The sequence below is a fragment of the Gambusia affinis genome, linkage group LG20, assembly GCF_019740435.1.
Source record: "Gambusia affinis linkage group LG20, SWU_Gaff_1.0, whole genome shotgun sequence".
NCBI lineage: Eukaryota > Metazoa > Chordata > Actinopteri > Cyprinodontiformes > Poeciliidae > Gambusia > Gambusia affinis.
Genome location: NC_057887.1, coordinates 5,063,474 through 5,077,103, shown reverse-complemented (window position 1 = coordinate 5,077,103; position 13,630 = coordinate 5,063,474). Strand labels below are relative to the sequence as shown.

General features: G+C 37.4%; 1 protein-coding gene across 3 annotated transcripts in view; it reads right to left on the bottom strand.

Moving 5' to 3' along the window:
• Nucleotides 1-13,630, bottom strand: part of LOC122823660 (zinc transporter ZIP11-like) — a 160,215-nt gene that overhangs the window by 74,152 nt on the left and 72,433 nt on the right. For 2 of the 3 annotated variants that reach the window (XM_044103514.1, XM_044103516.1), the window contains one exon: nt 7,349-7,490. In XM_044103514.1, coding sequence (XP_043959449.1) covers nt 7,349-7,490 — 142 coding nt within the window. The remainder of the gene's footprint in view (nt 1-7,348; nt 7,491-13,630) is intronic. The other variant, XM_044103515.1, reaches the window with a different exon arrangement.

The following is a 13,630-nucleotide window of genomic DNA, read 5'->3' as shown; positions in this document are numbered from 1 at the left end:
ATTTCATCCATATTAAGAAAACAAACAGACGTTTGCAATTCTGGTTCCAAAACATGCTAGAGAACAATTGATAAGACTCTGAAACACCTAAGAGAAATGACTAACTAGCCACTTATCCAATCATCTTATAATACAAAAAATATTTATGTACACATACTGGATAAAGTCACAGAAAAACTGCTGCCTGGCTTATTTTACATTAGGTAATTCATCATATGTTTTTACTGATCTGAAGGTACAGATATCCACCAGAAAACTGGTAAAAATGGCAGCATTATGTTTTTGTGCTGCTTGTCATTGCAGCAGTTTCATCATTTCACAGACTTTCAGAAAGTTGATGCCCTCGTCAACTTTCGCTTTAGAAATGCACTTCCAATTAAAACAGGAAGGTCAGTTTCTTTAAATCAGAATCAAAAGAATAATTGTTTAATGCTGGTTTCAAATAAATCTCAATCTTAGTAGTCTGATTTAAATTCAAAGAAAAAATGATCCTTTACAAAGTAAATGTATCAGTTTGTAATACATGCTAATTTGATTTAAATTAGCGTTTTATTGCATCTTCTATTCTGTCAATAGTTTAAATTTAAATGTTTTTTTTTCTACATATTTTATTTCTTTCAATATGGTTTATGCAAAGCATTTATTTTCTTTTGAATAGCATTTAAAAGGCCTCAGTAAAAACACCCTTCCTCTTGCATTAACACTGATTCACTACCAAAACAACAGGGAGGCAAACGTCCAAAGCACAAAAATGTTAGCAAATGCATTACATAGATTGTAAATATCCCATTTGACACTGATTCACTACCAAAACAACAGGGAGGCAAACGTCCAAAGCACAAAAATGTTAGCAAATGCATTACATAGATTGTAAATATATTTGAAATACTCCATGTTCAGAACTTGTCTGAATATATGAAGTGTTTGCCACAGTAAGATTAAAGCTGAAAACCACAAAAAGAAAAAAAAAAGAGAAAAAAATGCATGTGGAGAGGCAAATTGTGCACGCTACTCGCTCGCTCGGCATGCACCGTGAATTTTAGATCTATTCCCATTTGACACTTTAAATTACATCCTAAGATCCAATCAGGAGAGCTAAACAAAGTTTGCACAGTGTGATCCCCCTCAACACTGTCTGAAATATTTAGGGTACCATGCATAACGTATGAGAAGCATCTTGAATGGTTTTGCTTTGTGGGTGCTACAAGAGATTCTCCTTAAATGCCGAGACCTGTGTCAAGGGATACTTATGTCCCACTTCAGATACAAGAAGAAGATTTATGACCTATTAAACGTGCTTCACCTCTTCCTGCAGCAGGAGAAATGGCCTGGAAACTTACTGAACACAGTACAATATTATTCTGTTCTGCATATGAATTTGTTATTGTTATTGTGCACAATGAACATCAAGCAGAAAATTGACCTGGATAATTTCATTCAGAGTGAACTGAAAGTGCTAATTGTCTGCTGACAATCTGGAAACAAGTTGCTGGACTTGGCACGAAGAAAGGAAGCCAAATTGTCGGTATTAAAACGCTTAAAAGAGTAAATTTAAACACATCCGCAGTCACGGTAGGTTTGCAGTTGTGCCATACTCTTTCCATTTTTAGATGAAGGGTTGAACAAAGCTCAGAGATGCTTAAAGTTTTGGATATTTCTTTGTAAACTAAATACTTCAAACTTTGCAGCCTGACCTGATTTGCTTTGTACCTGCAGTTTAGCAAATTAGTGTTGGAGTACGGATGATTTCTCAAGGCTACTGTTTTTGGTGAATCTGAAGGAGAATACTACTAAACTAAACTATCATCATCAAATTAATCAATCCATTTGGATTCCACTTTGGCTTTATGAGAAAGTGCTTTTGTTTAAAGGATTTTATTAAGTCAAAATTGGCTCCATTCATCTTTCTTTTTTTTAAAAACTCTTTCACCAATGTTTCTGTCTTTTCACATATAGATAATCCCACTATTATGCAGGTTAGTTGTCTGAGCCCTCTCTCCTCCATGACACTCTCTGTTCCCCTCTGGATGCTGTGGGAGTGTTTTGGGAGCAGAATTATCTAAGCACATTCGTCACAGCAAAGAATAAGCAATTCAGGAATTATTAACAAGCTTAGAGAAGAGAAAAAATATGTCAAAAAGGCAGCCGTATACCGTCCACATTCATATACCACACATCTAAAATTCTTGATCCAGCTTTCAGTTCGTCTTCTGTGATGGCTAAAAAAAAAAATAAAAAAAATAAATCATGAAAAGAGTCCTTGGAACGTTTTGAAAAAAAAGAGAAACGTTTGAAAAGTGATGTAGAGATTTTAACTGAGATGAAACCCAAAAGCAGATAAAAACAGAAGACACAGAATTAAATCAGACTTTAAAGCGAGAAGAGATTTCACATTTCAATCATCCTGAATTAATCAGGATGATTGAAAAAGACCAAAAGTTGAAACAAAATTACTTAAAGAATCAGAGATAAAGAACGGTTATGCAAGACTAAGGTTAAAAGTAAAGGTTGGTAATTGTTTTAATTTTAGTCCATGGAACACTTTAAATTCTGAACATCAGGATACGAGTATAGTCCAGAACTACTGCAGTACTCAGCTTGGTGTCTTTTTTCCCCCCTTTCTTATCATATCCATCCTGTCGCCCAGCAGCGTGTGACTGTGTGAACTCCCTCCTCAGGTTTAAACCCATATCCTTAGCAGAAACCTCTGTGGTTATAATTAGGCCTTCCTCTGCGGGTGCTGTACTGAAACCAAAGCGGTGCAGACCTGACGCTGACGAGCCGTGACTGAAACGCATTTGCTGTTTTGACGCTCGGGTCAGATTATTGTTGCAGAAGCATATGTTGGGATGACAGATTTTGACGTCGGGGGGGGATCGCCGCTCGGTGAGGTTTAACTGACAGTTGTGCGATGCCGTTCGCTCAGTCGTGACTTGTTTTTGAGCTCTGCTGTCGTGTCAGGCTCTGGCTTCCTCCAAGCCCAGCATGCAGCCGCAGTAGAACAGATGTTCCTCTTGAAGAGAGTTCGCTTTTCCAGCAAAAGCAGAATCAAGGTTGTCATCAGATTGTTGGCGTGGAAATGGTTTTAATTTGCGCATCAAATTAGTGAAGCCCAGTAATTGATCTTTCAATGTCAGCCCTTTTTACTAAGGGAATTAAAACCTTAATTGTTATTGGTCTTTCAGGGTGATGTGAGCCTTTGGATGTTTTCTTTTATGTGTGTCTTATGAAGAGACTATTTCAAAAGGGCTTTGAATCAAATTAGGAAGTGTTACTAACAGACCATGTAGTCATTTCCTACATTGTGATTATGTCTAGCCACCCAGCTGACTTCCTGCCATATTATCCAATCTATCATTATTTCTGAGGCCAGGGTTTTTCAGAATATCTTTTTTCAAGTTCATTCATGTCAGAGCATTCGGGGGTTTTTTGTATTATTTCTCCACTCCAGGAAAGGATATCACATGGTTTTAATAAGCAATAGTGCAGTATGGGGGTCCAGATATCAGCAATAAGGTATTTCTTTCAACCCAATCTGATTGGAACATGAATCAAAAACCCCCCTCTGTATAAAAAGGAAAATGATTTATTTATTTTCTCTAAAAATGGAATGAGATTTTTATTTTTCTAAATTCAGATAAGACACTAGCTGCACTTTCATTACAGATGTGCGCAAAACTGTCAAAATCATGCTAGTGTCGGAAAACACAGACTATTTTACAGCTGCAGTGCTTCCATTAAATAAGAAACGCAATTAAAATCCTACATGAATCATTTGTTGATGCAAAATGTCACAAAAAAACATGTCTCATCATCTTCCTCCAACTACTTCCTGTCGACGTCGTCTTTGTGATTTCTGCCAGTGGTAATGTCCAGTTTTTAATCGTGTTACACGAAAAAAAAAGTGTTTCCATTACAGTTTTGTGAAATAAATTAATTTTGATACGGCCCAAAAAAAACCCCAAACAAAATAAAAAAAAAAAAAAAAAAAAAAAAAAAAAAACACCTCATGTGAACCCCAAAACCTTTTATTGGAAAAAGGAGTTTTTTCGAAATTGACACGTTTCCACTGATCAGATTTATGTTCTAGATGTCAAAATGTGCGATTATAAGGTCAATGGGAGCCCATTTAATAACTGTTTATTAGATGGGCTTCAGCGCTGAGAGATTTCATTCTTAGACTAGTTTTGACAGGTCATTTAAAATAACATCACAGCAAATAAATACTTCTAACATCAATCAGCGCTAAAAATGTACATCTGAACCTCCCTTAGGTCTTAAAATAAGTAAAAAAAAACAACAACAAAAAAAACATCATTATGCAACCTCCACTTAAATGTACAGTCTCTAAAAGAGGTGGAAGTACATCACGTAAAAATGCCTCTGAAGTGCTCAGACTGTCACAAAAATAACCCACATATGCATCAATTTGGATTAATTTAAGATATTTAGGTTGCCAGCAAGCACTCCAAGTCTGTGTGAGTTAATTGAATGAGACACCCTTTTTTCTTATTTGGCTAATCTGTGTGTCATCAGAAAATAAACGGGTATAATTAGAAATGCCAGTAACGTCTGTCTTCCGTTTAGATGGAAGCTTTAAGGGTGCATTAAGGTTTCGTAATGAACCGTGGACACCCAACCGGGAATTAATTATTTCAAATGAGCTCCAGCAAAGCTTGTCCCGCTGGTAAAGGGCGAAGCACTCACTGCTAAAGAGCTCAGCTTCTTTGTGCACAATTAAAATATAAGAAATTTAAACAAGCTACAAACAAGCTACAATTAACTTCTACTTTCTTTTTGTTTCCAAGTTTAACCTCAAAGAAGGCGACTGTGGTTTTGCTTCGGGATATCTCTTGTAAAAATCAATGCCTGCTAGCAGTGACATTTTTCCTCCTCTCTTTTCTTCCATTGTTAATTAAGCAATGATGGGATACTCCAGGGGAGACGGTAATAGACACAGATTGTGAGTTTTACTGACATGCAAGTCAGATGAGGTGTTAAGTTTGTGTTCTCTGTCCCAACGGGGAAAATTATCTTGTTCCTTTTTTTTTCTCTTGTCTCACTATTACATTATTGAATGTTATAGTGAGACCCTTCACAGGGTCTAAAGTTTAAAGGTGCCTGAAGACAAAAGTCCCCTTTAAATGAGCTTCTAGTTAGGAGGCCAAATGATGAAAAGTAGGTTTGCTATAGTCATGAATCTCTTGATAAAGTCTGTTGCCTTGTTTTAGTTGTGTGTGTGTGTGTGTGTGTTTTAAAGTACAGCTTAATGACTTTCATACACTCAGCCACTTAGGTACACCGTAGGTACACCTTCCAAGTATTGGGTTGGACTTATGCAGTCAGAATTTCCTCAAGGAATAATTACTGGAGTTCAGAGAAAAACTTGGAGGAGGATATGAGTGATATCTTGAAGGAATATAGGTACAATGTGGTCATAAAGGGATGGACAGTCAGCAAAAGTAGTCAAGTATATGGTGTGATATTAGGGCCAAAATTAGGAGTATTGATCAACCAATGTTTGGTACTTCCTTGTAATAGGAAGCATTCCAAAGCCAGCTGATCTGGTTATGTCACTGGGGAAAAAGTCTACCGTTTTTGTGTTTAATTTTGTTTTACTATCTAGCATGTTTTCAGCCACTGTTTGGAAATGTCACTAGCTTCTCCAGTCCTTCTCCGTTACCGGTGAAAGCGAATATTTAGGATTTCACAATAGATGTAGCCTTCTGCGGCAGGGAAGTAGCTACCACCAGGTGCACAATAGTCTTTGTTTTGGGTCAAGTACCGTGCCATTAAATCCACGTGGTTCAAATGATGCTAGCTGCCACTAAGGTGCCCAAAGTGTAGCATGTCAATACTGCCTACCCTAATACACCACCACCAGCCTGAAAGTTTGATGAAAGGGAGGATGGATACATGTCTCCATGTTTATTTATGCCAAATTCTCACCATGCCATCTAAATGTTGCAGCTGAAATCAATACTAATAAGACCAGATTATTTGGGTTGTTTTATCACATAAAACCTTGAATTGAAGAAGAATAATGCAACAAAATGTGAAAGGGAGATGTTTTGCAAAACGTTTGTTTGATGCCATCTTTTTTTTGTTTGTTTAGTATATATTTATTTATTGCAGTAAAAATCTAGGTTGTCTCAGTCTTGGTGGGGACAAAGAGGTTTTAAGGACATTTCTCATGTGGAGCTGCTCTGCTTCAACTCAAATCAATAGTTTCATTGTGAGAAGTAAGCCAAGAGGGCCTTTTTTCCCTTTGTGTCCAAAAGTGTTAATGTGATAACAGAGGACAGATAGTTTTTTTTTGTCTTCTGTTTGGATTAGATAATTTCAATATTTCAACATAAAGCCTTTGTAATGGATTTACTTTTTTCAGCCGTCCACTTTAGATCATTTACAGTCTTAACCAAGCTGATAATCTGTTAAAACTATTTACATTAATTGATTTTTTTTTGGTATGCATTTATTGATCAGTTCATCTTTCTTGCAAGACAGAGTTTGTACATTTTCCCCTTCAGTGGAAAACAGATCGTTGCGACAATCAGACGCAACAATCTGTTGGGTCTGATTGTGTGAGACGCAACAGGAAGTGTGTTGATAAAGACATTATTGTTTGTAGTGACAGCGAGATGACAAGCATGCATGGAATGATTACTTGCAGTGCGATTATTGTTAGAAAAGCAGGATAATTTCCCAGGAGATCTTCTAGAGAAAAACACAGAATAGAAGAGACACACTGTTCAGACTCAACTGAGAGCAACAGTCAAAAAACTGTTTGAAAATATTTTTCTTTCCGGTTTCAATCTTCACGTATAGTCATTTGTTTGCAATGACATGTCAGTGCAACAACTGGTCCACAACTTCCAATAGAGCATGGCTTTCTATTGCAGTTTAACTCCATGAGTCTCAACGGTTGATTATTGGCTTCCAAAAATATATTAAAAAAATTGCTTTTTACTTTTATTTCATCTTTTTAGACAAGCACAGAAAAGGTTATTGTTTAAATAACCTTTAAAAGTTTGAAACCAATCAATCCAGTTTCTAGGAGATTAAAAGCAAGACAAAGAGACAAGAAAGGCACCATAGAAAGATCTGGTAAGTAGCCATCAGAGAAGGTCAAGTAAGGTTTCTTAGCCAATGGAGCCACTCTTTGTGGCTCCATTGGCTATCAGCAAAATCCTTCATTTTTCTTATAGTGGCAAAGGAAAAAAACTTTGAGTGACCCCAATAGCTGCAGGTGTAAAATCTTAAATTTCCATGCAGTACCATTTGGGCTTCTGAAATAGAGCACAAAACAGCCGATGTGGGTATATGAAGAGGGTGGGGGGGGGCTTGCCTGTGACAGGTCCAGCTCTACCTATCCTGATGGTCATCTCATCATGGTCTGGCAGCTGCAGCAACGGATCCTCCACTTTTTCCTTTCCCAGCTTGGAGTCGCGGGGCAGAGCCAGGGCGGTGTGGGGGTCGGCGCAGACGCCCTGATGACAACAGAAACGCAGAGGTCAGGTCAAATTGGTTTTGACCTCAATCACCAGATTGAGAAATAACTGCTTTAAACCCCCCCCCCCAATAAACCAAAACATAATTCATCTCTGTAACTGATCTCACCAAGTATTCAAACATGATATATTTCAGGGGGGTTGTAGCAACATGTAATATTGTACAACGCCTTGCAAATGGATTTATGTAGGTTGTTTTTGTCCAGCATGGAGAGTTAATATGTGTAACTCAACACTTAATAAAACAAACACAATCCTGAAAGATGGAGGTTGCAGCACTATGCTTATCTTAAAACATATTCGTTGTGGAAGTGATCATTATTTATCATCTTACATGTTTGGTCAGTGCAAGTTGGAAAACCCATCTCATTTCTAGTCACGTTTTTAATTATAATTAGACATGATATGAAAAGGAACCAACGAAACCCCAATGTGAACTAACCACAGAGGAAAAAGAACTATCTGGACACATGAGCTTCATTACGATGATTTCCTGCTTACAGTTAATAAAAAACATGATGTTTAAAATTAAAATATTACAGACCAAAAAAAAAAAAAAGAAATACAGAAGTATATATTTGATTAAAAGTATGTTTAATACCTGTGTAAGTGCTGACAACTTCCAAAAGTACCTTTAATGTGCATCAGAACATATTAAAACCTACTGAAAATGACTGTTGGTGTACAATTGCTCTGTCAAACAAAAGATATTCGCCTCGTGTCTCTATTTTGTCCATTTTATTGGTAATGTAGGTTATACACAAAAGACATGTTCAAACAATTAGGGTTAAAAATGTTGACTGTACAGATGAAAACCAAACCAGATTTTAAAAACTCAACTAAAACCAGAATGATCTACTTAGTCCTGGGTCCAAATGGAGGAGGTAGGTTGGTAATTGTGACCAATCAAATCAAGAATCAGAGGAATGTTCACATGGAGCTATGAACATACTTTGGGTTATTGGTGCTCTCTGGATTCAGTATCTCTCTCTCTTAAGAGTGTCAACAATATTTCTATACAAGTTAAGTGATGACATCATTTAGTCACCAGTAGTGATGTGTAGGGCAGTTAAAAGCTACTTTTAATTCAATGAAGGCTTGGTAAAAGTGTACATCACTGCCCTGTGACTTGGATTTCCCAGCAGAATGAAGCCTTTCCATTTATATCCAGAGACGTTTGAGAGTGTTTGCCATAAAACATACCCAAATTTTTGGTTTTTGGGGCAAGTGATGTTTGACTTAATAGCTTACAAATATCCAAAGTCTCCCCGTCTTGATTCCAGCTGTGCACTCCATTCCTTTCCAACAATTCCCCCCACTCCCACTGCTTCCCGTTTGGTCTTGGGTGCTTGTGGATGCAAATCTCCGCTATTGCAGGAGTTGGTGTGTGTAGGTCTGGCACCACTTGCATCCCTCCAGACTCCACTTCAATCAGACAGTCACACCTCGGCTTCATCAGCTCCCCTCCTGCAGTGCGCCCACCCAACGCATCTCTGTCTGCCGCTTACTGCGAAGGAACGGCTGAAACGTTTGTCCTCAGTTCTTTGTCAGTCACTCCTTGCTTGGTTGTTTGTTGTTTTTTTTTGCTCAAGCTGCTGTTCTTGTTCAGGTTCACTCCCACATCTCTTGTAAGGCTGAGGAAGCACACGCCAGCCGCCTGTTATTTCTAACAGTGATCCATCAGATTCCACAAACCGTTATTTAGTCCTCTCTCTACGTAACTCAAGAGTGAGCCTTGCTACGCTCCACGCTTTCAAAATGAACCCACACACCTCAGCTTTGTGCCGCAGCACAACGCTGAGGTGCTGCTTTGTCTGCAGTTCAAATTCATTTTGAACTGCAGACATGAATCAACAGTTTTTGTCTGAACAACAAAAAATGAATCCAACCTCATAAAATTAGCAATTTAACTTTCCATCTGGGGTCTTGCACTTTCACACATTATAAAATGTTACAAACACACAGGTCATTGGGGTTAATTTGGAAATTTATCTGGTAGTCCAATAAAAAGTAGCCAATTTCAGTGGGAGTGGGAGAAAAACTGTATATATTTACAGTCAAATATGAAAAGTGTGCAATTGTCTTTGTGATAAAGTAGTTAAGTTTGTATTTATTTACCACTTATCCTTTAAAAATACTTCTACTTTACATTTTTGTTCTAAAATTGCTTTAGTTTAGACATTGCTGTCATAACTTTGCTTCATGTACTATCCCAGGTTTGTTTGTGGTAGCATAGCATTACTGTGCAGTTTACATCCCAGCATATGTTTTTTTATTTTAATCATTATTGCTCTTCTCTGTTGGGGTATGTAAACTTATGAGCACAATGGGAAAACTAAAGTTTCTAAGGCGTGGTGCACATGTAACTAGATCTTTACGAAAACAGATATTTCTGCCACATCCTTTTTAAAACAGCAAAAACATACACATGGGTTCTATTTCAGAAAGGTTTTCATCCATAAGAACCAGCACAAATCTGCCCCCTAGCGTTGTTTTAAACGTGCCAAATCCATAGGGGGCAGTGTAGCGCACAGCTGAAACCTACGTCAGTCAATTAGATTGATTCAAAACAACCCCGACTTCCTTTTAGGAATTAAACATGGCATCAGTAGGTTCACTTGTGTGGACCAAAATATAAATTGAACTACTTTGAAATAACATATTCAAATGCAAAGTTCATAAAACACAAGAGAATGTTGATTTGGAACCATGTCAAAGGAAGTATGTGGATATATTGATGCATTATTTGTCGCAGATTATAATGCATGGGATCGGAAATCTCCATTCCCCCAAGTACGCACACAAACACAAATATGGAGTTTTCATAAATAATCATTTTTAGTGGTATGAAACTGAGCTTTTATGTGGATGAGAGGCCAAAACACATAAAAATGCATCTGCTTGGTGTGGGCTAGGCCAAACCTGCGTAGAAACTGCACCTTCTGCATAGGAGCCAAGAGGGAGAGTTGCCAAAAGGGATTGCTACTCAAATGTGCAAAACAAAGTGAACATCGGCATACGTGAGAACATCTATAAGAGCATTAGTGTGGCCAATTTACTGCTCTGAGTCATTAAAGTGCTCAGAAAATGGCAGACAGAACATCTGATGAGGAATCAGCTATGCAAAATTCCACCTTCCTCTAACAACGTTCAAATAATAAAAAAAAAACATTTTAACAAATTCAATTTAAAAATCTATCTGAAGCCAACACATAAATACTAGACCAAACAACAAATTAACCACACAGACAGGTGTGGGCCTAATTAAGTGGTTTTTGAAAACTGGTGAATTTAATGAACCCAGAGGCAGCATATTCATTAGTAAGCCATTAGCAGAGTAAGGTCCAAAAGCGGGGGTTAAAAAAGATGGAATAACACTTGCAGGCATTTATTTTTCATCCTGTTTCAATTGGCAATGATTGCATCACCGCTGGCCTAAAAGCAGGTTGAGTGATTAAAATGTTTCTGCGTGCACAGATTGTACTGCGTGCACAAATCCAAACCAGATAAACCAAAACGTTGGGATCTTTACAAATAAATCCCTGAAGACTTCGCCCAAAGTTATGAAGAAGATTGCTGTGAATTTCTTCTGCAGAGCTGAGAAGAAGTGACAGTGCAGAACTGTAGTCTTGCTAAGAAATGGCTGGGAGAAGAGGTGATTCCAAATAGTGAAGGATAAGAAGATCTTAAAGAGCTGCCAAAACACTGAGATGGTATTATCCTCTTTGTGGCACATTGTAGGCATTACAGTTTTATGTTCTTACTGAGATGCAAGTGACTCATTTCTTTTCAACTATAAAAAAAACCCCAAATAATCAGAATCCGTTTTATTGGTTACAAATGTGTGCACAAACAAGGAATCTGACTTTGGTTTCCGACCACTAACCCCGGTCATTGGATCAGACAGCGATGTCATATCAAACTACAGGAGTCTCACAGACCGACTTGCTGAGGAGTTATTTGTATAGATGGAGAAGATTAGTGGGGAGAGAACACATCCCTGGGGAACACCAGCACTGGAGGTTATTTCTGCAGAAGGAGGTTAGTTGAAAAGAAAAAGTACCATAAAAACAAGACTCTCTCATGTTGCTTAAAAAAAAATAATAATCCAAGGTTTATTGATTATCTGTCAAATAAAGTCTGTGGTGTGCAGCGGCAGAAGGCACTGAAGTAAGGCAGTGTTATTAAAACCAAAGTGTTACAGCTGCATTTAGGACTTTAGAGCTGCACAAGATGAAGATGAAGAAATGGATGTTAGCTTCTGCAGTAGTACTAAGATGGTTTCTATTGCGTATGTTCATATATAGTAAGGTACATGTGGAGTTATATGTAATTTTAGGGGGAGTCTCAAGTTTTTGGAGGTGGTTGTGGTTCCAAACCCCTGCAAAAACTCTGTTCATTGTACGTATATAGTTTTGTCTCAATACCCCATTTATTTTAAGGTGGTTCAAAGACCAAATGTATCAGTGAGTTAGTTATATTTTCCATACCAGATTATAATTGAAAGTTCATCTCTCAATTAAAGCAAAGGGTGGTTTAACAAAGCACTGATTGTGCAGGACTGAATACAAAGGCATGTAATACTTTTTCTGATTTGTTCCAATAAAATAGAGTCAAGTTTGTGATTATAGTGCGACAAACTGAAAAATTATTCATACTTTTACTAGACACTAAATGATTACTATTCATTTTAAAAATCTGGTAAGATCCAGAAACAGTAGGAAAGACACAAGTGAACATTTGGTGTCATTGTTTGCCTGAGAGAGTAGCGTGACCGCCAGCCAACAAAATGGCTTAAATGAGTGATGTCACTGGTTCCCTCATCTATTATTTTTAAACATTTTAAAGCAAGTTGTTGTTACCTTTTAAATGAGAGCAAACCCTACTAAATGCTTCTTGTTTACGTGTTAATTGTCACTTCAAGCAATGTGCTGCCATGCGAGTGGGCAAGTATGAGTAAGAATGTCTTCATCTGAAAATGTGTGTGTGTGTGTGTGTTCTGTATGTGCGTCACATCATAGATTAGCTCGCATACCCTCTTCCAGAATGTCATTAACCTACAGTGGCCTTTGGTGACAGCCAATGATACAATCTCATCAGCAGGTCCTGGCTCTCCATTAACACGCCTCCAGCAGCATCAATTCCACTCTGTTTAGCGCTCAAAATCCCTACCTTTGTTTTTATCTGGTCATCTATTTACAGACACTCTCCCAACTGATAAGCACAGTGTGGGCAGTACACTGTACCAAGCACAAATTATGAATCAAATCCTTGTTAAAAAGTCACAAAAGTTGAATGTTGTGTCATCATGCTTGGACAAAGTTAAAATACGTAATTTAAGGCTCAGAACTGATATCAAATTAATGGGCATTTTGCATATTCTGTGGGTTATTTAGCTAACAAATTCAGCAGGTGCACAAATTTCCCCTTTCTAGCTACTTCCATCTGCCCCAATCAATTTATTTTCCTACATTTTTGAATTAGCCAGCTAGCAAAAAAAGCTGGCTAGCTATATATGTCTTGGCTAGCTAGTTAAGTTAAGAAGATAAAAATATGGGAAGATAAAAAAAAACTACCTTCCCACTCTTTTGACTTAGCTAGCTAGCAAAAAATAGCAAGCTAGCTTTTTTTTCAGCTATTTTTGCTAGCTGGTCAAATCAAAAAATGTGAGAAGATACATTTTTATCTGTGGGACAAAATGTGGGAAGCCAATTTTTAGCTAGCTAGCTACAAGAAAACAAAATACGAATCCAAAAGCCACAGTATTCCACAGGTAAATTTTAAAATTAGAAAGTATCTGGAGTGATCAAAAGGCCTGGGATTATTTAACGGAGGACCATCCAGATAAAATACCAATGGAGTAAGTTGAAATTAATGCCAACATATTTTTTTACATTAGCCATATGTCTAATGCCCATAATTAAAAATAAGAACATATCACATTTGATAATGTTGGAATATACTCTGGAGCCTTGACACTGTTTCAGGATCTCTAGTGCCACAAACAAACAATTTCAAAACGAGACTTCTGTACATTAAGCTAAAAGATTTAACTCACAAGAAGAGACGATACTGCGTAGAGGTTTCATTAATCATAAAGAGGTTTTAAAGAATCTGTA